At 39.8% G+C, this 24,204-nt stretch overlaps 1 protein-coding gene across 2 annotated transcripts in view; it reads left to right on the forward strand.

Moving 5' to 3' along the window:
- LOC149473460 (CDK5 and ABL1 enzyme substrate 1-like) overlaps positions 1-24,204 on the forward strand; it is an 88,243-nt gene that overhangs the window by 12,922 nt on the left and 51,117 nt on the right. The window contains exon 1 of one of the 2 annotated variants that reach the window (XM_089678441.1): positions 10,506-11,277. The exons of the other annotated variant lie outside the window; for it this stretch is intronic. Coding sequence (XP_089534567.1) covers positions 10,625-11,277 — 653 coding nt within the window. The 5' untranslated portion in view covers positions 10,506-10,624. Of the gene's footprint in view, positions 1-10,505; positions 11,278-24,204 lie in introns of those variants that run through there. 2 annotated transcript variants of the gene reach the window in all.

Below are 24,204 nucleotides of genomic sequence, written 5' to 3' on the forward strand. Positions count from 1 at the left end.
GGACAAAGTCTGCTCATTTTAAGGTTTGTACAAAACAGCCAAGAATGCTAATGGCTAATGCTACCAGTGCTCACTAGTCTGCAGATCACAGCAGATTAGTAAATATTACTTAAACACTGATTGTGCTAAAATGATCAAATCTCAGATCATTTGAACACACATGCACACACGCTGCTGCTGGAATGAAGAGATACCTGGACGAATCTACTGCCTACTATTCGCATTAACCTTTTGGCTGCCAGAACCTTTTTCCGCATATTGAAATGCACATTTTAGGCCTGGAGATTACTTAAAACGCCCATAACATCAGTTTTCTGAAAGCAGGGACCTTGGACAATAAAATGGTGGATGTTGCAATTTTTTTATGCCACATGATAATTGTGCTGCTGCTTATAAAATCTTTATTTTTCGTAAAAAATATTTTAGTGCATGCAGGCATAAAACACTATTTTTTTGTAAAATATAAAAGATGAGATTTCAGTGGATTAATAGATGCCAAATATATCAAACCTCAAAATTGTCACTTGTGAAAAACTACGGTACCCGCAATTGTCCATAGGTCAGTTTATAAAAAAATCATTATTTCCAGTGTGTCTGGTGAAACCTACAGTTGCAAGAAAAAGTGTGTGAACCCCTTGGGATTAAGTGGAGTTTTGCATGAATTGGGCATAAAATGTGCTCTGAACGTCATCTAAGTCACAACAATAGAAGAACACAGTCTGCTGAACATAATACTACACAAACATTAGATGTTGCCATGGTTTAAATGCCCATAAAATATAAACATTCACAGTGCAGGGAGGAAAAAGTATGTGAACCTTTGGACTTAATAACTGGTTGACCCTCTTTTGGCAGCAATAACCTCAACCAAATGTTTCCTGTAGTTGCAGATCAGACCTGCACAACGATCTGGAGTAATTTTGGACCACTCCTCTTCACAAAACTGTTTCAGTGTAGCAATATTCTTGGGATGTCTGGTGTGAATTGCTCTCTTAAGGTCATGCCACAGCATTTCAGTCGGGTTGAGGTCAGGACTCTGACTGGGTCACTCCAGAAGGCGTATTCTGTGCTGTTGCAGCCATTGTTTTGTTAAATTACTTGTATCCTTTGGGTCATTGTCCTGTTGCATCACCCATCCTCTGCGGAGCTTCAGTTGGCGGACAGATGGTCGTACGTTTCCCTGCAAAATGTCTTGATAAACTCTGGAATTCATATTCCCATCAATGACAACAATTCGTCCAGGCCCTGAGGCAGCAAAGCAGCCCCAAACCATGATGCTCCCTCCGCCATGTTTAACAGTGGAGATGAGGTTTTGATGTTGGTGTGCTGTGCCTTTTTTTTCTCCACACATAGTGTTGTGTGTTCTTCCCAAACAACTCAATCTTGGTTTCATCTGTCCACAGTATATTTTGCCAGTAGTGCTGTGGAACATCCAGGTGCTCTTTTGCAAACTTCAGACATGCTGCAATATTCTTTTTGGACAGCAATGGCTTCCTCCGTGGTGTCCTCCCATGTACTCCATTCTTGTTTAATGTTTTCCTTATTGTAGATGTGTCAACAAAAATGTTAGCATGTGCCAGAGATTTCTGTAGGTCTTTAGCTGACACTCTGGGATTCTTCTTTACCTCATGCAGCATTCTGCACTGTGCTCTTGCAGTCATTTTTACAGGACGACCATGCCTAGGGAGAGTAGCAACAGTGCTAAACTTTCTTCATTTGTAGACAGTCTGTCTTACCGTGGACACATGAACATCAAGGCTTTTGGAGATACTTTTGTAACCCTTTCCAGCTTCATGCAAGTCAACAATTCTTGATCGTAGGTCTTCTGTAAGATCTTTTCTGCGAGGCATGGTTCACATCAGACAGTGCTTCTTGAAACCAGTAAACCCAAAACAGGTGTGTTTGTTTTTTAAGGGCAGGACAGCTGTCAGCAACACATCCAATATCATCACACTGATTTGAGTCAAGGTTGGCTCACTCCTGGCTCCAATTCGCTCTGGGAGAAGTCATTAAGCTAGGGCCTCACATACTTTTTCCTCCCTGCACTGTGAATGTTTACATGTTATGTGCAATTAAACCATGGCAACATCTAATGTTTGTGTAGTATTATGTTCAGCAGACTGTGTTCTTTTATTGTTGTGACTTAGATGACGTTCAGAGCACATTTTATGTCCAATTCATGCAAAACTCCACGTAATCCCAAGGGGTTCACATACGTTTTCTGGCAACTGTAATACATGTGGTACTGTAATTGTTTTAGTATGCATGTGCACCTGGTCTGTCCATTTGTGGAGGTGGGGGCTTTTAAAAATTTGGGGGGTTCATTTATTTCAGAGCTGAGCACTTCTGACTTCCCCAAAGGGAGATCAGTAAGCAGGTGTTTGCTGATCTTTCACCATTCTGCATCCTGATACCCTCCATGGACGTCCTGGGCACCTGGGGGGGCAGGTAAGCCTTTGGCACATGGTGGAGGTAAGGGAAGGAGTGCCAGATAGGTGGGGAGCAAATTACAGTACATGTATAAGTAAATGGGTAGCTTTACAGTCGTCAGAAACACTTCTCCAAAAGAGCATGCATCTGAGACTGAAATGGTAAACAAGCGATCTATTAGCTGGAAGTCTGTTTTACATGCCAGTGCTGCTGCTAACGTAATGGTCACATTGGTGGCAGTGTAAGGGCCAAAGTGATCCTAACCAAAAAAGTGACTAAGATGAAGGTGCTATTGAATTGCAGAAACAATACCTATGGAAGTCTTCAATTCACTTTCTGTCTCCTGTGGAGCCCCTTGGATTGTGGACAAGAGGTAAAACCCCACCTTCCTAGTACTAAGCCCCACCCTCATCAGCTTTCCGATTCAATTTAAGAAGTAGAGCACTTTCCAAATCGATTCCCTAGTGTGTGCAGTCTCCCTGGAATCAGAGTACCCTGCTTCACAGAAATCTTCAGAGCTTTTAGCTGAAAGGTTCCTATGAAAGTCTGAAGATTGTTCTGGGTTGTGACCATCTAATGTAGGTAAGTATGCACCATGGGAAGGGGAGGGAAGGTTGCTTTACGTCAGGCCAAAAGGATAACTGTAAACTGTACTTTCTCTAAAACTATGATTTTTATTATGCAGGATTTATATAGTGCCAACAGTTTGTGCAGCACTTTACAAAATATACTTTAGTAAGTCTGATGTTGTTTTAAAACGTGTTCTCAGCCGGGGTTCTTCATGAATAATATAAAATGAAATCTTGCGAGCTGCTGTGGTACCTAATTAACTATTTGTGCCAGACTAAGTGAAAAATAGGAGATCGCTTGCACCATACACATACCCATACAAATGTGTCAACAATATACAACTACAAGAAATTAGTGCCGCACTCCACTGGTAACCAATATGTACATATAAAACTTCCAGACTCGTATATCTCTTCGAAAATGTATATATCTCTTCCAAAATGAAACATATTGTCCATGTCACATCCATGATAATTCACTTTTTCAAGAGATGTGGACAAATCAACTGTTGCTTGATTCACCTCTGGTGTGTTATCATAACAACCACTCATGCACCTTCACTAGTTGTGCTCTTACCTGGTAAATGTGACCAAACCATTGAGGTCATATAAAGCTTGTGTCCCTTATATGGACTGTGGATAGATGGGATTGTTATCTTAAAGGGTCTGGATCTCCTCACTTCTTTAGTAGTCCTCCTCCATCGGTTCATATGCCATGAGAAATCAAAACATAGTGCCTTATCCTTATTTAAAACATTAATACACTGCATTACACTCACATGTGGATGATGTAAAAAGCGCTGTTCCATATAAACTCCAAACAATTACTAGCGATTCTATGCTGTGTACTTGCTAGTATCTCTCTCTCTCCGCATGCGCACCTATGAAGATGGTTCACATCTCCACTTCAAGTTGCCTGCAGCAGAAGGCCTGAAGCTCAAAAAAGTTTTGGAGCTACTTTTGTAGCTCAAATTGGGCAGATTTGCACATTTTTGGTGCGTTTTTACCCATAGAAAATAAAAACGTGCAATTGGCACGTTTTTGCTTGCTTTCGCATGTTTTAACGCATGGTTTGCACAATTTTCTGCTCAAATGAAAATAGTAAAAAAAAAAAAAGTAATATATGAGTGAGTAAATGTAAAATGAATACACGTATAAATAAAAAATCAGGATAAATAATAACCCCTAACCTTGGAAAAAAATGAAATTTAATAATACTAATAATGATTACCCCAACAAAAAATACAATAATAATAATAATTTGCAGTTTTATTACTTTTTTTTTAAAGGTTAGGGGTTAAGGTTATGGGTTAATTATCAATGTATTATTACATAGTAATTGATTAATTTTATTGTGTATTTATTTTACATTTATTCATTTTATTATTGTATTTTTTTTGTTTGAGTTTAGGTGTTTTATTTAATATTTTATTAAGGTTTAGGGGGTTAAGGTTAGGGGTTAATTATTATTTATTACTACATAGTATTTGTTTTTATTTGTTTGTGTATTCATGTGTGGTTATTATTAAAGCGGAGTTCCACTCAACCTATCAAAAAATAAAAGTCAGCAGCTACAAAAACTGTAGCTGCTGACTTTTAAAAAACAGCCACTTACCTGTCCCTCGGTCCCGTGGTGTGTCCCCCGCAGCTCGTTTCACTGGCCGTCCTGTATTCCAGGAGGCCTGCATCTTCAGTGTGGGCACCCGGCTCTGATAGCTTGTGGCTTCACAGCCGGGTACCCCCCTCCGCTCCCCAAAGGGGCCAATCCATAATGGTGGGGGAGCAGTCCTTAAAGCAAAACTTCCCCTTTTGGGTGGAGCTCCGCTTTAACACCCTAAATAAATAAATAATAGGAAAATAATAAAGTACTAACCCAAACACTAATTCTAACCTTAACTTTAACCCTTTACTCAAACAAAATGATAAAATAATTAAAAAAATGTAAAAGCTAAAGAAGCAGAAAAACCTAACAACAAATTATATTTTTCTCTATTGGCTACTAAAAAAATCAGCAATGCTCAAAAACCGCTAAAAACGTATGAAAACGCGTAAAAATCACAGTGACATATATGTACAAAAAACGCTATGCTTAGCTCTGAATGGAGCTTTGGAGAGTACCCAGAGTTTGGGGGATCAGTGGGCACTCTAATATAATAGAATTCAGTAACTATATACTTTACATGTCTGAGTGATTGTAGTAACATTTTTGTAGTTGTTTACAAACACACAGCTCAGATTGCAGAGCATGTGTTTTGTAGGTTCTGTCTATGGCTAATGGATTGTACACAACAGCAGAGCGAACTGATACTCAGTACCACCCACATGAAAGGTATTGTTTGCACTCCCCTGCTGAAGCTCTAGGCACTGCAGCTGCCTTCAATGCACTGACAGAGCCACTTCAAGTATAGTTGCTCCTTTTTGATATAGTTATTGTATAGAAGAACTATTGGATAGCTCTGTAAATAATATTTACTACTTGGCTTATACTAGTGATGCACCAAAATGAAATTTCCGGTGCCGAAACCGAAAATTCAGGATGCACTTGGCTGAAAACTGACAGGTTTTTTTTTTACTTTTTTTTTTTTTATTTAATCTAATCAATGGGGCTGGCATTTCTGCACTGAAGTCACTAGGTGGCTATTTTGCATTGAAGTCTATAGGACACAGCATGCCATTATCAGCACATTTTTTTTTCTTATCAGCAAAATGCCGATAGCCCTATTTTTGTCCGGTATATCTGTGCATCCCTAGCTTATACCACTGTAAATATCCAGGGTTTTGAAGCCATGCTTGTGCAATAATGTTGATTATAGTGTACTGTAGTTATAGTGACAATTGTTTATATATTCTATCTGTGTTTGTTCTGTTATGACCTTTAGTTTACTGTATATTCTTGTGAGCAGACAAGTTGGATACGAGAAACATTATTTTAATAAGGAACATTTTACAGTCAAATGGAGGTCAATAGATCCATGTTAAAAGTCAAGTTCACCTTTACATAAAAAAATAATAAATGTACATCCTTTTTCAGGTAAAAAAGTTAGCATTTTTTTTTTTCATTTTTTGAAACAGGAGTCTGGAAATCATTGCACCCGGGATCAACATATCCTCAGTGCAACGTCAGTCTCCTGCACACAGTGCCTGCAGCTCTGTTGCCCGTATCTCTGTACTGGCTGTCATTGCAGATCTGTAGGCAAAGTGAATGAAATACCGGAGTGCTGATCAGTGCACTTACACTTCATTCAAACTTCAAATATGTATGCCACAGTGGCTGATGGCACTTGTAGTTTATTCATTCACAGGAAACTGTGAACGGTGCTGCTGTGTGGGGGAAGCCCCACACTACCACGCTACTTTAAAAAGTGACAGCGAGTGTGGAACCCCCACCCCGTTCACTGGAGAGGGGGTTCTGGAGAGACAGTGCAGGAGCTAGAACATATTACATTTTCTATCCTAAAAATAGGTGGAACATGTGACATGATCTAAATATGAACTTTTTCTTTAAACACTTGCCTCCTGGCCTATGGTCAAATGACGGCTGGTGGAACATCTCATCCCTCTGGGAGGGCGTCATATTACGTCCTTCCCGGATCGCACTTTGCACGTGCCCGCAGGGCCACGCTGTGGCGAGATCTGTCACCGGCCGTGTACCTCGGACAATGCTGATTAACAGATCTGTGTGCTGGCCCTGTTGCCAGTACCATGTGACCTGCTGTGACCAATCACAGCAGGTCACATGACAGTTGTATACAATGGTTGACTTCCTTTCATGCCATCCATTGTGTAAAAGTGTGTCTAGCTGTGAATGGTCACAGTGATCACATGCACAGGCTGGGCCAATTACAGTTAATCTGTGTCATGTGATTAGCCGTGGCCAGTCACAGCTAATCTTAACAAAAAACCCCTGAATGAATCAATTTCATTCAGTTAAATGCTTGCTTATAGCAAAGAAATTCTTTGCTATAAGCAATCAAATTGTGTAAAAAAAAAAAAAAAAATAAAAAAAAAAATTATAATTTTTTTTTCATACTGTTACCAGTCAGTGTCCCTGATCACCGCCACACCAGTTGTATGATGATGCTGTAAATTTCTTCATTTTCCGAAAAATTATGAGAAAAAAATTACAACTTCAAAAAACGTGCCATACCTCTTATGAAATACATCGGACTGTCTACTTTGCAAAAATGGTTAATTTGGGCATATATGTACTGTTCTGACATTTTTGGGCCTCAAGAAATTAGTTTGGCTGTCAGTACTTCAGGATTGATCAATTTTCAGATATATCCCATAGTTTGTGAACTTTAACTTTTCTACAGACTAAATAATACTGATTTGGATTATTTTTGCCAAATAAATGTAGCAGAATACATCTTGGCTTAAATGTATGAAGAACAGTTATTTATATGCAAATTTTTATTATAGAAGCAAATTATTATTTTTTTTTTCAAAATTTTTGGTCTTTTTTTTGTTAATTTAGCAAAAATAAAAACCCCAGTGGCAATTAAATACCACCAAAAGAAAGCTCTAGTTGTGTGAACAAAATGATAAAATTTTAGTTTGGGTAGAGTGTTGCATGACCTCGCAATTGTCATTCCAAATGTGAGATTGCTGAAACCTGAAAATTGGCCTGGGCAGGAAGGGGGTAAAAGTGCCCGGTATGGAAGTGGTTAAAGTGTAAAGTGTTTTGCCATTTGTGCCCATTGGAGAGATTCCCCTTCACTTCCTGCCCCATCGCCAAAACAGGAAGTGAGAGGAAGTCCCTCCCAAAGTGAGAGAATTTCAGTGTGTCACCAGGACTAGTGTCCCTATTGAAAAATGTCCCCTTTATTAGTGTTCTGATGTCCATCCAGAATTTGGGATTTTTATCACTTTTGATGATAACAGTAGACAAGACAAATAGAGAAGGTGAATCTCCCTAACATATACAGCAATAAAGCTGTCACAGAAGACTGCGGACCATTCATGGAGCTCAGTGCGACTTGCGCTTGCGAACTGGGAAACTGGCTGCGAAACCGCAAGGCTTCACTGCCAGTTTCCTTTGCTTAAGATGTCAGCGCTAGGGACCTGAAGGCGATTGAAGAATCGACTCAGGTGAGGACATCACTGTATCTCTGAACAGGTAGTTGTCCGTTATATTAAAAGTCAGCAGCAGCAGTATTTGTAGTTGCTGAGTCCTTTCATTTTTTGGGGGGTGATTGGAGAATCACTTTACAAACTGACAGGTTTTCGAAGCCCACTGGATTCTATCCAAAACTTTAAAAAGTTTTGCTTTAGGCTACGTTCACACTAGCATTGTGTGCAGGCGGCAGAGAGGCGTTTCGGAAGCGTTTTTACCGCTTCCCAAATGTTTCGGACAATTCTGCACATTGCATCACATGGTGCTGTTCTAACGGGAGCGTTAGGGTCGCGTCACGGCAAACCGGACGCCTCTGGTCGAGTCAGGAGGCGTTGAAGCCTCCTGTTCTAGCCTATGGTGCCGCTCCGCAAACGCCCAGCCGGCGTTTGCGGCATGGTTGTGGGGCGTTTGCGGAGCGGTAACACCATTTAAACTTCATTATAGGCGTTTTTAACGCTCAGCAAACACCTAGCAACCACCGCTAAACCGCGCATGCGGCGTTTGCCGAGCGTTAAAAACGCTCTGCAAACACCGGACCAACGCTTGCCAAATGCTATAGGGGTGTTTGGCAAGCATTGGTAAAACAGTCAAGTGTGAACGAGCCCTTAGTTACACTTTACGTTGTCTGTCCCTGGTGCATATCCAGCTTCTCAGCCATCAGCTGACTGTTTTTAAAGCTGAACTCCAGGATAAGCAAATATTGTCCATTACAGGAGGCATGCTTATTCTTAATTCAATCTTAGTGTATTTATGTATTTCTTCAAGATCTGTGAAGTCTTCCATTGTGAAACTTTACCTCTGTAATAGGCACCACACTGCTATCCTTTTTCTTCTGCAAAGTGACTGGTCTTGTCTCTGATATTTCCCCCACTGCACCAGAGTTTTCTGCAGCCAATCCGTAGTGGTTGGAGCCTGCCGGGTCTCTTCCACAGCTCTGTTGTCTGCACAGCACAGTGATGATGTCACCACTATTTTTACAAGGTAATATCTGAATTTGTAAAGGGCTTTTGGTGTGCACAAAGTGGATTCATATCTTTTGTTGCTGTTGAGGAATATATTTGAATGCAGGTTTGACTATATGCAGGAAACAAACGCATACGCATAGGCCAGATTTCCTCAATGAAAGTATGCATACAATAGTTTGTTTTTTTTATGTTAGAATATTGAATGTTACTTCAGTGAGTAGATTGAGCCTTGTTAGTTTGCCTTGCAATCCGTATATTAATAGATTAAGATGTGTTCTGTTTTCAAATGTGTCTGTGTATGCATGTGTTGTATTTTATTATTATTATACAGGATTCATAAAGCGCCAACAGATTTCTCAGCGCTTTACAATATATATATTATTATTATTATTATTATTATACAGGATTCATATAGTGCCAACAGATTTCTCAGCGCTTTACAATATATATATTATTATTATTATTATTATACAGGATTCATATAGTGCCAACAGATTTCTCAGCGCTTTACAATATATATATTATTATTATTATTATACAGGATTCATATAGCGCCAACAGATTTCTCAGCGCTTTACAATATATTTATTATTATTACACAGGATTTATATAACGCCAACAGTTTGCTCAGCGCTTTACAATATAACAGGAGACAATACAGCAACAATACAGTTCAATACGAGAGGGTTAGGAGGGCCCTGCTCCTTGGAGCTTACAATCTAAGGTATTTTTTTCAATATATATTTTTGACACTTTCCAGCTGTTTATTTATTTCAGGTACTTTTATATCGCCATCAGTTTACGCAGCGCTTTACATACATATTATACATTCACATCAGTCCCTAACCCTCAAGGGGAATACAATCTAAGGTCCCTAGCTTACATTCATACATACCAGGGTAATTTAGACAGGATCCAATTCACCTACCAGCATGTCTTTGGAGTGTGGGAGGAAACCGGAGTACCCAGAGGAAACCCATGCAGGCACAGGGAGTACATGCAAACTCCAGGCAGGAGGAGCCGTAGCTGGGAATCGAACCAACGACCCTAGTACTGCCAGGTGGAAGTGCTAACCATTTAGGCACTGTGCTGCCAAGTATACTGTCAAATATTAAAGCATTCCCTGCATGGACATCTTTAATTCCTTTTTAAGGTAATGTTCCTGTGTTTTATAGTAACCCTGGAACTTCACAGTTGTTAGTTCTTTGAGTTGTTTTGTTTGCAATGTTTAATCAGACTGAGTGGATTCCGCTTTATAATGTAATATTTGATGAATCCACATGGGGGAGCAGTTGGTCTTTATATCGGCTAGTGTAAGCAAATTGGGGAGATCCATCCCATTATTGCACACGTGCAGTAGGCATAAACAGGGGAAGGGAAGAGAGGAAGCATGTCATCTGTGATCCCGCCCAGCACGCAGCAATAACAAGCAGTGCCTTGCTGCTGCTACTGCTGTGTGTGAGCTGCTGTGTGCTGTGTACTCTGGCACTCCGCTGCTATGAAGCTGTCCTGCAGCCTCCACTGATCTTTCTCTAGCATATACTATGGCTGCTGCAACTAGCAGCAAAAGCAACATCAATGGGATGACAGTGGGCTCCATACAGTCTCCAGGTTCCTATAGCCTGGATCACATTAGGAGGCAGCAGCGCATGGATCCTCGCAGGAGACAGGCTGCCCTCTCTTTCCTTACCAACATCTCCTTGGATGGGCGACCCCTGCAGGCTAATGGGGTAGCAAGGGAGGGTGCTGCATGTGCACTAAGCAGGACTCCGCAGACTTCTCATCTTGCAGAAAAGGATGCAATGCACAATACATCACTTAATGCAACATTTCCTGCAACTCCTCAACATGCACCGTTCAGCAAGACAGGACTAACCTCTCCATCAGGACCCTTGCCTATTTCTGTGGGTGGGAGACGGGAGCTCATGGAACAAGAGATGCAGTTAAGGAAACAGCAGTTAATTGAGTATGATGAGGAAGAAGAGGAGGAGGATGCCTTTACAAGCAGTGTTCCATCATCCGCAGGGAGCGGGGTCCCTGTCCAACCACCTTGTATAGGTAGCAGAGGCCGTCTTAACTCCCTCACCTCTGCTATTTTACCGGCTGCTTTTTGCAGGACTTCAGCCACCCCTGTCGTCAGCTGTAGTGACCAAATACAGAGTGGGACCAGCAGTGCCTTTGAAATCCAGAGGTCACGGTAAGGAAAAAAATCCAATCAAACAATTGGTTATCCAGAAAGTTCCGCAGACCAGAAAGACAGGAGTAAAACATTGCTGCTTTTCTGGGAAAAATATGCACATACAATTGCAAAACCTTCCACTTACAGTTAGTGGGAAGAACGGTGCTAAACAATATTGAGGATAGTATACTAGGCAGTGTGAGTAACACAGAGGTCATGGTGCTCCAAATGATAAAGACCACTTCTATACAATACCAGAACCACCGTCACTCCATATAAACTATTCTTTATTGTTTCCATAGCAATGCCTTAGTGTATCTGTAGCTGATATAAAGTAAATCTCAGTAAACTGGTATGTGGTGTGCTTACTGTTTCTATAGAGAAATTGTACGTATTGTTCTGCTACTATAGCATAATTGGTGACCACTACAAAATGAGTCTTTTAAAAATGTAAATAATTGAAAGTCTGTAGCATTCTAAATAATCTGTTATTGTAGCCACCAGCAGCCTTGCCGTACTTGCCTTTTAGATTCAGCCTTGCTGATCTATACTGAAAAAAAAACATCCTGGGTCTTCTATGCTATTAGTGCAGTAAATGATTGATCGTTTTATCACTTTATTCCTTTAATATACGTAGAACCATTGCATTTTATTCACAGCAGTTGCATTGAAGGAGATAGGTAAAATATGCCTAGTTCCATTGTCAGCCATATGCTGGCCATTGTAGTTTGACAGTACCTGTCAAGCCAGCAATGTAAATATATTGTGGATTACAGAAGTGATTATGATCTAACCTGCAGTAATCCTTTCCCTGAAATGTATACATGCATAATAAACTTTCTCTTTTAGACTATAGATGTTCTATATAGAGGAAGTACACATACTGCATGACAGCACTTCAGCCTGGATCCTAGATCTCTCATTTAATGTGCAAGCATGCAGCCTAGAGCTGAATTGTCTGCTTAGTGGCCATGTGACTGTGTGTTTTCACAAAACGCCTGTAATATTCTAGTGATCACAAGCAGTTTAGCAATTTCTGCGTTGTTATGGATACAGTTTAGGAAAACTATTATGTTGGTAACAGTTGTATGTTCAAGGATTAATTAGAAAAAGGGAAATCGCCTATTACAAATGTCTCTATGCTGTACAAGTTAGACCTCATTCACACTAGTTCTTTAAAAACCTGCAGTCAGTTCACACCTGTGTCTTTAACACCAGAGGGACAGGGAATATATCCCTGGAGTCTGCCTTTTTTAGGCTCTATTCACACTTGATTGATTTGTAGCTCAAAGCTCCAAAAACGCTCAAACTTAAAAATTCTATTGTTCTCTGTGGTGCCTGTTAACGCGATCAGGTGTGAACAGGCACCTTAGAGGAAAATTGATTTTTTTTTTTTTTTTTTTTTTTTTTTTTTAAGTTTGAGCATTTTTGGAGCTTCAAGCTACAAACCTCATAAGTGTGAATGCAGCCTTACTTTTCTTTAGCGCTCATGAAAATGGGCATAATTAAATACTCATGTAAACACTGGTAGTAGCTAGAAGAAAGATCTAGCACCAAAAATGCATGTAATGGTGCACAGAGTACTCACTTTTATCTGTGAACAGCATTTAGAAGTGTATGCCTGTAAGTGAGCTCATTTACACGTTTTAGGTGTACGCACCTCAACTATTCCAGTACTCTCCTCCTAGAACGCAGGTCCCTGAATGCTGCTCTAGAATACAGATCTAAATGTCACCGTGTACATGGACACATTGGCTGTAATAGATCTGTCTTCAGAAGTGTAAGGCCCCATGTAAACGGGACACTTCTGAATGATGGAAAATGACTGCTGGAAAACGTAGATTAAAAAACATCCGTTTAGCCACATTTATGCGCATTAAAGTGCATTTTGCGTTTAGAAGTGTTTTTTAAAGATAAGCACAGGAGAACCTCCCAAATGCCCAGAATGTACTGAAAAGTGGTAAATTATTCACTATTTCAGACTGTTTCAGAGAAATACAGAGAGTAGAAGCAGAGACAGCAGTATTTGTTGAAATTAGCTTAGGTGTGAGTTGCTCATTAACATTTCTTTTGTTTCCAAGGGTGGGAAAGATGTCTGGTGGAGTGAGTCATTAAGGCCACCTGGCAGGGGGTCTTCATGAGGAATATGAGGTGTGAATGGTCATTAACATATCTTTTGTTTCCAAGGGTGGGAGAGGTCTGAGGTGTGAATTGGTCATTACAATGTGTGACCAGCTTGGTAGGAACATCCTGTGTTCAGTGTTTTGTCCATCTGAGTACCTTGAAAACACTTTGCATGCATTTTTCATGATGAAAAAAGGATCTGGACAGCATCGGGAAATGGAAGAGTTAAAACATTTTCAGACACAAATGCTTATAAATGCTATTTGCTGCGTTTAAAAGCATTTTGCGTTTGAAACGCTGATCAAATCGACTGCTGAACGCAAGTTTTCTGCGTTCAAAAAAACGACTGTAAACTAAATGCCTGTAAACGACTGTAAAGGACGATGTGTACATGGACACATAGGAAAACATTAGGATGAGTTCAGGGGCTGCTGAAAAAAACGCTGAACAGCTCCTAAACGTGAGTTTATCAGTTGCAGTGTACATGAGCCCTAAGAGAAATAAAAAGCTCTCATACAACATTATTGTACAATTTCTTTACCATTGATGTTCCCAGACTCCTCTTTTTAGGTAGGTCGAGAGATATCTTGGACCTTCCTTTTTTTTTTTTTCTCCACATATTTCAGTTATGTCTTACAATGGACACAGGTTTGTTTACACTTATTTTGTACTGCAAAACCTTATAAAAATATATTGAGCAAGAAAAAAAAGTCAACCACTGTATACCTCTGAGAGCAGCATATTTTTTGCACCTGTCTGTATGAGCCCTTAGGCAAAATACATAAAGGCTGTTGTATTGGTGTGGAGTTTTTAGCACTGCAAAATGAACAAGCCCATAAAAAACAGACACTAGTAAAAAGAAAAAAAAAGTTGCATATAGTTGAAATAGGTCATATGTGGGTTATTTAGGAACTAGTGAGAGCTCTGCATTGTCATTAAAGGCTGATCCTTTTTTGGAAACTGCACAAGGAGAAACCTGAAGTATACTCATATATGCCAAATCCACTGCTGAGTCTGTACAGTGCCCACCAAGGCACCAAGTGATTTGTGTGTTTGAGTTGGTTTCCTCCCACAGAGTAAAGCTATGTGGTTAATTAGCTTCCCTGTACAGTGGTTTGGAGTTTGTGACTGTAGTAACAACACTGAATTGCAGAATCCAATGACTGATATACATAACTCTGTTACACTGAGGACACATCACTATTACTGATGTGTGATCCATATAGTTTATCCACCATTGATTTAACACAGTGGTTCTCAGCTATTGCAAGACCAGGACCCTGTAATTTAAAAAAAAAAAGCCCCTATACCCGAACAGTAAATAAAAAAAAAAAAGTTTAAACTCCTCTATTGTAGGATTATGATAGGACAGAATTAAGTGTACAGTGCAGCAGTCAGGACTGTGTAATGTACAACATACTGCATATGTGCAGGGGACAGGACTATGTAATTGCATAACACAGCTTTCAGAGTGCAGTGGTCAGGAGTAAGTGTATCTTTATGTGTGCTACATTTACTCAACATGCCCCCTTACACTGGAGTTCAATGTGCCTTCTTACATTGGTGGTCAACGCTTAGTGCATCTTCTTAATTGGTGGCCAGTGTTCAGTGTGCCTTTCCCCCCCACCTACCACATTGGTGATCAGAGCTCATTGTGCCTCTTTACACTCCAATATGCTCACTTAATTGTTGACCAGTCCTCAGTGTGTCACTTAGTTGGTGGTTAATGCTCAATGTACCTCCCTTTTTTGGCGTTCAGTACTAAGTGTGCCCCTTTACTTTAGTGTTCAGCTCCATTACATTGCTGGTCAATTTTTAGCAAGCGCCTTTACATTGGTGATCAGTGCTCTGTGTGCCCCCTTACATTATTGGTCAATTTTTAGCAGGTCCATTTTATATTGGTGATCAGTTCCCACTTATATTTATGGTCAGCTCTCAGTAGGCCACTTTATATTGGTGGTTAGTGCTCAGTGTGTCCCTTAAATTAGTAGCCAATGCTTAATGTCCCCTCTTAAACTACTGGTCAGTGTGCCCCCTTAAACTAAGGCAGGTGAATGGTTTCCATGTATTTTAGCTTTAGTAAAGGCTGCACTGACAGGAGTAGATAACACTGCTTCATTGTACTTACCAAAGCAGGAATAGCACTTCATAGATAGCTGGCTTCATAACGCATAGGCAAGCTTGGGGATGGGAGCAATGCCCTCACCAAGGAGATAATTCTGCCCATAGACTTGTGAGAAGGGTAGGCAGCAATCTGCAATCGGGCGGCACCAAAGCCGTGAAGTGCGGCTCCACCAAGCATCAGATGGGACATGATGATTTCTTGTAATTGGTATTGCATATAGTTTACCAATTTATCTCAATTTAACATTGTTGGTGACCATACTGGATTTCTGTGTTTCACAATGTCTTGGTTATATCTTCTACAATTGTCTATTTATATACCTTAATGAGGTAACACATATGGTTTCTCATGGCTACAGAAACTTTTTTTTTTTTTATATTATTCAAATTGGACAAAGGTTCTGTAAAACAACAAGAGACTATTTACATATATGGGTTGCGGCACCTTATAAGCGTTGAGGTACCATTTATTTTGTATTCCAGTACACTAAGGCAATACGCAGGTATTGCAGTCCAATAATTTGGATGTTTTTGCGCAAATCTTCTTAATGCAATGTGTGTTAATGCATTTAGTTTTGAATTGGCAGTACAACCCTCCAATTGAAACTCGTGACGTTATGTATTTGCAGCTTGCAGGAATTGCGCTTGTAATCATGGGAGGTGACGCAAGAGCTATATTAATGTCAATAAATATACTACACAACAGGTCACAGTACAGTTACTTATTTTTGAAGGCCGTTCCTAGTCCTATACTCACCTGTGTGCAGTCTTCCTTGGCACTGCACAGCCTCCTATCTAATCTTCTCTGCCAGACTCCTGCTTTTGTACTACAAACTCCATTTAGGCCTCTGGAGAGTTTGTACCCAATATAACCTTGGGAAGCAATCTTTACTCATTGTGACTGCTTTCCTTTTTAGATAGACATGAAAAAGAAAAATCCTTAAAGGTTGAAAAATCCTTAAAGGTTAAGTGTACTTTTAGGTTGCTGCTCCACCCTAAAGTACCCCATCTCCCATGTATATATTTACTTTTATCCTACACTCTGGATCCCCACAACACATCCTTCTGCAAAATCCTCCAGTAGTCCAGATGCTCCTGCGAAGTAGATCCCCCATAGATTGTACAGCCTTATACTTTAGTAACTGTTTTTTTCTTTATTCTCATAAATAATAAGCTAAATGATAATTGGCATGCCCCTTTTTAAGCCTTCATTAGATGAAGAGCAATAAATAATGTATGAATCAGGTTTAATTATCCCATAAATGAAGAATCTCTTCAGACTGAGAATAAAGTAAAAAGTACGTTGACTGGCTGCATTTTGACCTCCTCATTCTCTGAGAAAATTGTATAAATTGGCATGCTGCTATGTTACAGAGATCCACAAATGTGGCTTCTGCTATATCCATACAGGTACATACAAGTACTGGTACACATTTTTTGAGTACACGCCATTACTGTGCTTAGAATCTGTCTGGTAATTATTATAACTTTGCATGCTTACTTAAAATCTTACTGCAGGCATAAATATAATGAATAACAATGTGACCAGCTATTGAAAAAATGAATGATTGTTTTACTAGGGGATGATATAATTTTGAGGATTTTACACTTTAATCCAAGAGGTCTAAGAAGCCAATTCATAAAGCATCAGTACTAACATGCTGCAGTTTTACTACTGCTTTAAAAAAAAAAAAAAAAAAAGGTTGTGCACATTTATATGGCACAGTCATGGCTTCAGAAAGAAGAAAAAAAGGAAAGTGAGCCCAGTCATGTGACCTGTTGAAGTGGACCTTCACACATGAAATCTCCCCCTTCCTATTCACAACTGCAGAAAGCATGTGTCTTTTTTTCGCAATGCCCACACACAGTTTGAATTCTTTTCTTAGGCAAAGGTGAAGCCTGCAGCCTCCTGGGATATTCACATCGCACATCCCAGATGGCCATGCTGAAGTATCTAGACATTATGTGCTTGCATGTCATTCAAGACCCATGACACATCTGCTCCTAGGAGCGTCATCAGGAGGGCAACTGCAAAAATGACAGGGAGATTAATTGTTATGGGAGATTGAATATCGCAGTGCAGGATGGTATGTGCAGCAGAAGAGCACTGGGGAGAAAAGGCCAACGCAGAATTTGAGTTTTCGAGTTTGTATGTGTTTTGTTTTTTTTTGTTTTTTTTAAATTTAACGAGCTTCAACGATAAGTGGTATATTGGCAATTGTTTTCATGATTTTGAGCAAAGTTCCTCATGAAAGTCACATGACCATTCACCTATGTTCTGTACATTGGACTGTTGGATGTCTTTGTACTTAAAATCCTTAATAAACATATTGATAGTAAAGTCACGTGACCAGCTCTCCTGCAATCATGGAGCTGTCTCTGTCGTCTTTAGCATAGATAACCATATGGGTCACCATGAGCTTCTTATCATGGCCCACAGTGTTTGAGCTGTTGTGCTCAAACTTGATGGACGTGTTTTTTAACTACTGTTCCTATTACTGCAGAGTACATAAACACAAAAAAAAACACATTTCTGATTTTCAAAAGCCTCTGTTACCTATGACGTCATGAAAATTCACTAAATATATAGCCAAAGCATTGTATAAAGTTGGGCAGTTATGTTAAAGTGTATGTCAAGGGAAAAATGTTTTATCTGCAAGTACAGAAAAATACCTGTTGATCTGCCAGAAAGGCACTCGGCTCCTAAGTTATGTTGTGGGTGACAAGGCATCATTTTGTGGACTGAGTGGCATCAGCCATTCTCAGTGTCTTTTGCTAATCTTCTCAACCACTCATACTCTCAGATCTCTACAACATAAAGATTCCTCATTCTGTAGTTCATGATCAGAACCAGGAGAGCTAGATGACCACTTTTAGGTAACACAGGAAGTGGTCGGAGATCGCAGGACAGCTCTGAATTTCTGACAAGATCAGCAGAACCTTTTGGAACTTATCAAACAGAACTAACACAATGCTTCCAATAGTATTTAACAGGCCAAAGAAAGGAGCAAATGAGAGAAGTTCATTGTTGGGGTTTACATACACCGCAATGAAACATGCTCCACAAATGGAGGAGGCAGACTGTTCATTGCAGTTTGCCCAAAACATTGTTGGTATTTCTAGATGAACTGTGGTACTGGCTGTATGAACTTCATTCAGTCCTACTTCATATTTTCTTCCCTAGCTGCATGTATATGAAAGCTTGGATGCAACCTGTCACAGCAGCCTTCGTTCCTTTTCTAACCAACATCAGAAGAATGTGTCATTTGAAGTCAGTGATTGCTATGGACAAAACTGGCATCTGCTTTTTTAGGTCATTTCACAGAGGTGTATATATTTCTGCACTCGGGAGTTGCCTATGTTTGCATACAGCCGCAGGCAGCAGCCTGCGCAAATCAGTGACAGGCTGCTGCTGTACACTGGTAACTGCACGTTTCACATTTCAGTACCTCTCCAGCATATTGTATATGTAGATATATTGAAGTATCTTTGAAGTTTGAAAGAATTGTTTTGATTCTCTGAGGAGTAAAATGTTCTATCGCTCATCTCCAGCACTGGAAGACTCATTTGGTTTGAGAATCTCCATAGATACTTTCCACGGATGCCAATTTTTCAATATAGAGAATATCCCAGAGATCACTTTGTACCCTTGTTAGCGTTGGAAGGTCATGAGAAAGCTGTTCATGTAATATGCAATGTCTGGCAAAAAGGTAAATGTGTTTCCAGTCTCTGTTATGTTTTGGGTGTTTTGGATTTTTTGGGGGTTTCACAATAAATATTATCAGCATGGGACCTAGAGGTATAGGGTATCTCCAGATTTCTGTAGTATATTCTTTTAATGTTCTGTTTAATGTTGTAGTTGTTGCATATCTTTTTTTTCTTTTTGCTTATTGGTGTCTGTTTTTTTTTTTTGTTATGATATATGTGTGTGTGTATATATGTGTATGTATGTGTGTGTGTGTATATGTGTGTGTGTGTGTGTGTGTGTGTATATGTGTGTATGTGTGTGTGTGTGTGTGTGTGTGTGTATGTGTGTGTGTGTGTGTGTGTGTGTGTATGTGTGTGTGTGTGTGTGTGTGTATATGTGTGTATGTGTGTGTGTATATATGTGTATATATGTGTGTGTGTGTGTATATGTGTATATATGTGTGTGTGTGTGTATATGTGTATATATGTGTGTGTGTGTGTGTGTATATATGTGTGTGTGTGTATGTATATGTATATATATATATATATATATATATATATATATATATATATATATATATATATATATGTACAGTCAGGTCCATAAATATTGGGACATCGACACAATTCTAACATTTTTGGCTCTATACACCACCACAATGGATTTGAAATGAAACAAACAAGATGTGCTTTAACTGCAGACTGGCAGCTTTAATTTGAGGGTATTTACATCCAAATCAGGTGAACGGTGTTGGAATTACAACACTTTGCATGTGTGCCTCCCACTTCTTAAGGGACCAAAAGTAATGGGACAGAATAATAAACATAAATCAAACTTTCACTTTTTAATACTTGGTTGCAAATCCTTTGCAGTCAATTACAGCCTGAAGTCTGGAACGCATAGACATCACCAGACGCTGGGTTTCATCCCTGGTGATGCTCTGCCAGGCCTCTACTGCAACTGTCTTCAGTTCCTGCTTGTTCTTGGGGAATTTTCCCTTCAGTTTTGTCTTCAGCAAGTGAAATGCATGCTCAATCAGATTCAGGTCAGGTGATTGACTTGGCCATTGCATAACATTCCACTTCTTTCCCTTAAAAAACTCTTTGGTTGCTTTTGCAGTATGCTTTGGGTCATTGTCCATCTGCACTGTGAAGCGGCGTCCAATGAGTTCTGAAGCATTTGGCTGAATATGAGCAGATAATATTGCCCGGAACACTTCAGAATTCATCCTGCTGCTTTTGTCAGCAGTCACATCATCAATAAATACAAGAGAACCAGTTCCATTGGCAGCCATACATGCCCACGCCATGACACTACCACCACCATGCTTCACTGATGAGGTGGTATGCTTAGGATCATGAGCAGTTCCTTTCCTTCTCCATACTCTTCTCTTCCCATCACTCTGGTACAAGTTGATGTCGGTCTCATCTGTCCATAGGATGTTGTTCCAGAACTGTGAAGGCTTTTTTAGATGTCGTTTGGCAAACTCTAATCTGGCCTTCCTGTTTTTGAGGCTCACCAATGGTTTCCATCTTGTGGTGAACCCTCTGTATTCACTCTGGTGACGTCTTCTCTTGATTGTTGACTTTGACACACATACACCTACCTCCTGGAGAGTGTTCTTGATCTGGCCAACTGTTGTGAAGGGTGTTTTCTTCACCAGGGAAAGAATTCTTCGGTCATCCACCACAGTTGTTTTTCCGTGGTCTTCCGGGTCTTTTGGTGGTGCTGAGCTCACCGGTGCGTTCCTTCTTTTTAAGAATGTTCCAAACAGTTGTTTTGGCCACGCCTAATGTTTTTGCTATCTCTCTGATGGGTTTGTTTTGTTTTTTCAGCCTAATGATGGCTTGCTTCACTGATGGTGACAGCACTTTGGATCTCATCTTGAGAGTTGACAGCAACAGATTCCAAATGCAAATAGCACACTTGAAATGAACTCTGGACCTTTTATCTGCTCATTGTAATTGGGATAATGAGGGAATAACACACACCTGGCCATGGAACAGCTAAGAAGCCAATTGTCCCGTTACTTTTGGTCCCTTAATAAGTGGGAGGCACATATGCAAACTGTTGTAATTCCTACACCGTTCACCTGATTTGGATGTAAATACCCTCAAATTAAAGCTGCCAGTCTGCAGTTAAAGCACATCTTGTTTGTTTCATTTCAAATCCATTGTGGTGGTGTATAGAGCCAAAAATGTTAGAATTGTGTCGATGTCCTAATATTTATGGACCTGACTGTATATGTGTGTGTGTATGTATGTTATTGTTGTTTTTTTTTTTAATATTTGCAAGCTCAGCTTCCTACTTAGTAGTACTGAAGAGTAACTGCACTTCAATACTCTTAGGTTTTTAATCCATGTCCTATGGGTCAGATCAACTTTGAATGAATACAAATAGACTGACTTACCAAGTATTATTTTGGTGGTCAGCTATTAAATTCCAAAAATTATACTTGAACATAAAGCAGGTAAGTTCTGATGGGCATGTCAAATATTGTTTTAGACCATTACTGAAATATAGCTTTAAATATATGCTTTCCTAAAAATGTACAGCAGTTTTCCCCACCCTGCTAAATCACATAAAGTGATTGAGATTCCCCCCCCCCATTCCATAAAACACCTACTGTGATGTTATAGCTCTAAGCACAGCATATACTGTAAATTTGTGCATCTTCTATTTGTAAGTTATATCATCTGCTACATTTAAAAGACATTAAAACTTTTGTTCAAAATGTAAACAAATAATCAACTGCTTTCAGCAAAATCACTTTTCTTTTGTGAATATTTTTGGGAGAGAAGGCTATGTGCTTTTAATATTTTTTTTATGATTGTTTGTTTTTGCTTCACTCCCCTTTTCGTTTTGACATCTGTGGCGTTGGTAGTTTGTAGTGGAATTGGCACAGCTGTCAGTCTAAAAGAGCAAAAGATCCGCTCCAGGTGAGTGCTGAATCTGCATAACTCCTCCACAGACACCCAGGTGCTGGCCCGAACCGTGATCACAGATGCAATGGAAAAACAGAACGGTTGGCCACACAAACAGCAATGTGGTGGATGAAATCCTTTATTGGAATCCTTTACATGCAATATGATAGAACATGACAGCTCCAAGACAGCACAGAGGAGCAGTATATGCGTTTCACAAGAACACGTGCTTAGTCATTACTTAATGACTTTACTTACCACATTGCTGTTTGTGTGGCCAACCATTCTGTTTTTCCATTACAGCTGTTAGTCTCCACCTCTCATATGACCAAGTTCTATTGCAGCCAGCAGATTGAGGAAGGATCTTACTTGGCTAGTACAAAAATATTTTATAATCACAAAATGTTCATTTTTATTTATTAAACCCAGTTTTGTACATGGCTAACAGTATTTTGTGTTAGTGTAAAAGAAAAAAAAAAATCGCGATACTTTATAGGGAGACATAATAGAACTGCATGATCCTCCTGAGAAGGCTGCCACCTCCTCAACACCTTTTCCAGTCTTGGTGTACAAGATTACTTATGTGGTTTTCATCAAACCTTTAAAGTTGCCCCTTACATAAACTCTGGTAAAGCTGAATTTCATATTTAAAAGGTAATGGTAAAGCCCAACTCTAGGCACAATAACAAACATACCATTCCAATGCACCCCCCCCACCCCTCCACAATGTAAGAGCTAAATGCTCATTGAGTGTAGGGCAGGGGTGTCCAACCTGCTGCCCAACACAAAATTGTAAACGTTAAGATGTTTTATTTATTTGGAATGCATTTACACTTGGCGAACACATGCGGCCGAAGAAAAATTTGACAGCGGATTTTTATACGTTTTGTCTTCCCAAAGAAAAATATCCCACTCTTCATGATTACACATTATTCATGTCATCCGTTTTCAGCAGCACCTATATTTGTGAGCAACTACTTTCAAGGGTGAATCACACGGAGACCAAAATTAGAACCAAAATACATGATGAGCACCTTGAGAATTTGTTTAAAATTGCTACTACATCCATCGAACCCCAGATATTGATGTGTTAGTGTATCAAAAACTGTGTCAAATGTTGCAGTAGTTTTGTGTTGCCCTCTTTCACTTTTATAATCATCTTCTTCCAGTGTGGCCTAGGAATGTCAAAAGGTTGGACACCCCTGGTCTACGGGGTTGCAGAAGATGCAGTATTGCTTACCTTCTTCTCACTCCGACAGGCTTCTTTGGTTTGTGCAACTGGTCCCCTGAAACCACCTCTCTGTCTCTCTCTGCCATGGTTGCAAGCCCTCTCCCAGGGTTAATAGTCCTGCATTGTACATGATTCCAGGAGACCATCGGGAGCTTCATGGAGAAGAGAATAAGAGGCTACTATACTGTACTTATAAAGCAAATCAAAGGCCTGGTTCACACTATGCAATCAGTTTTGCAAGCCATTTCAGGTGCTATTATGTAGTGCAGCTTCTATGCGAATTATGTGCACGTGCTGTGAGATTGTAATACGATTTCACTGGTATGTATTTTTGGACATGATTATTACTACTACTTCTACTTCAGCTGCTACTGCTCAACAAAAGTGCATTAAAAACTCCTGTACATGCATTTTCATTGAAGTCTATGGACCACAAAATTGCACTGCATTGCTCCAAAGTAGCACAGAACCCTTTCCCCAAATTACATTACACCTGCACTGCATTGATGTGAACAGGCACTATTGAAAACCCTGTTATTTCTGTTATGTGATTCTGTGCGATTCATGTCACATCAGAAATCGCACTAGTGTTAACCAGGCCTAAGTGTATCATCAGTGGAGAGTATGCAGATGGATAGTCTTCTGATAACTCCTTCAATGTTCAATTGTTGGTGGGGTAGATGGTTGGGTTGGTGACTTAAAAACATTTGCCAAGGTGTCTTCCTTGAGAAGCTGCCTGCATCCTAGCAATGGAAAGACACTAGGCGGCTTTATTGAGAAACTACCTGTGTCTTAGCAACAGAGCCATCTATGCTCTAACACTATGTATGTAAACATTGCTCAAACTTTACATA

This window comes from Staurois parvus, unplaced genomic scaffold (genome assembly GCF_062004578.1).
Source record: "Staurois parvus isolate SC_StPar_1 unplaced genomic scaffold, SC_StPar_1.0 ptg000015l, whole genome shotgun sequence".
NCBI classification, from domain to species: Eukaryota; Metazoa; Chordata; class Amphibia; order Anura; family Ranidae; genus Staurois; species Staurois parvus.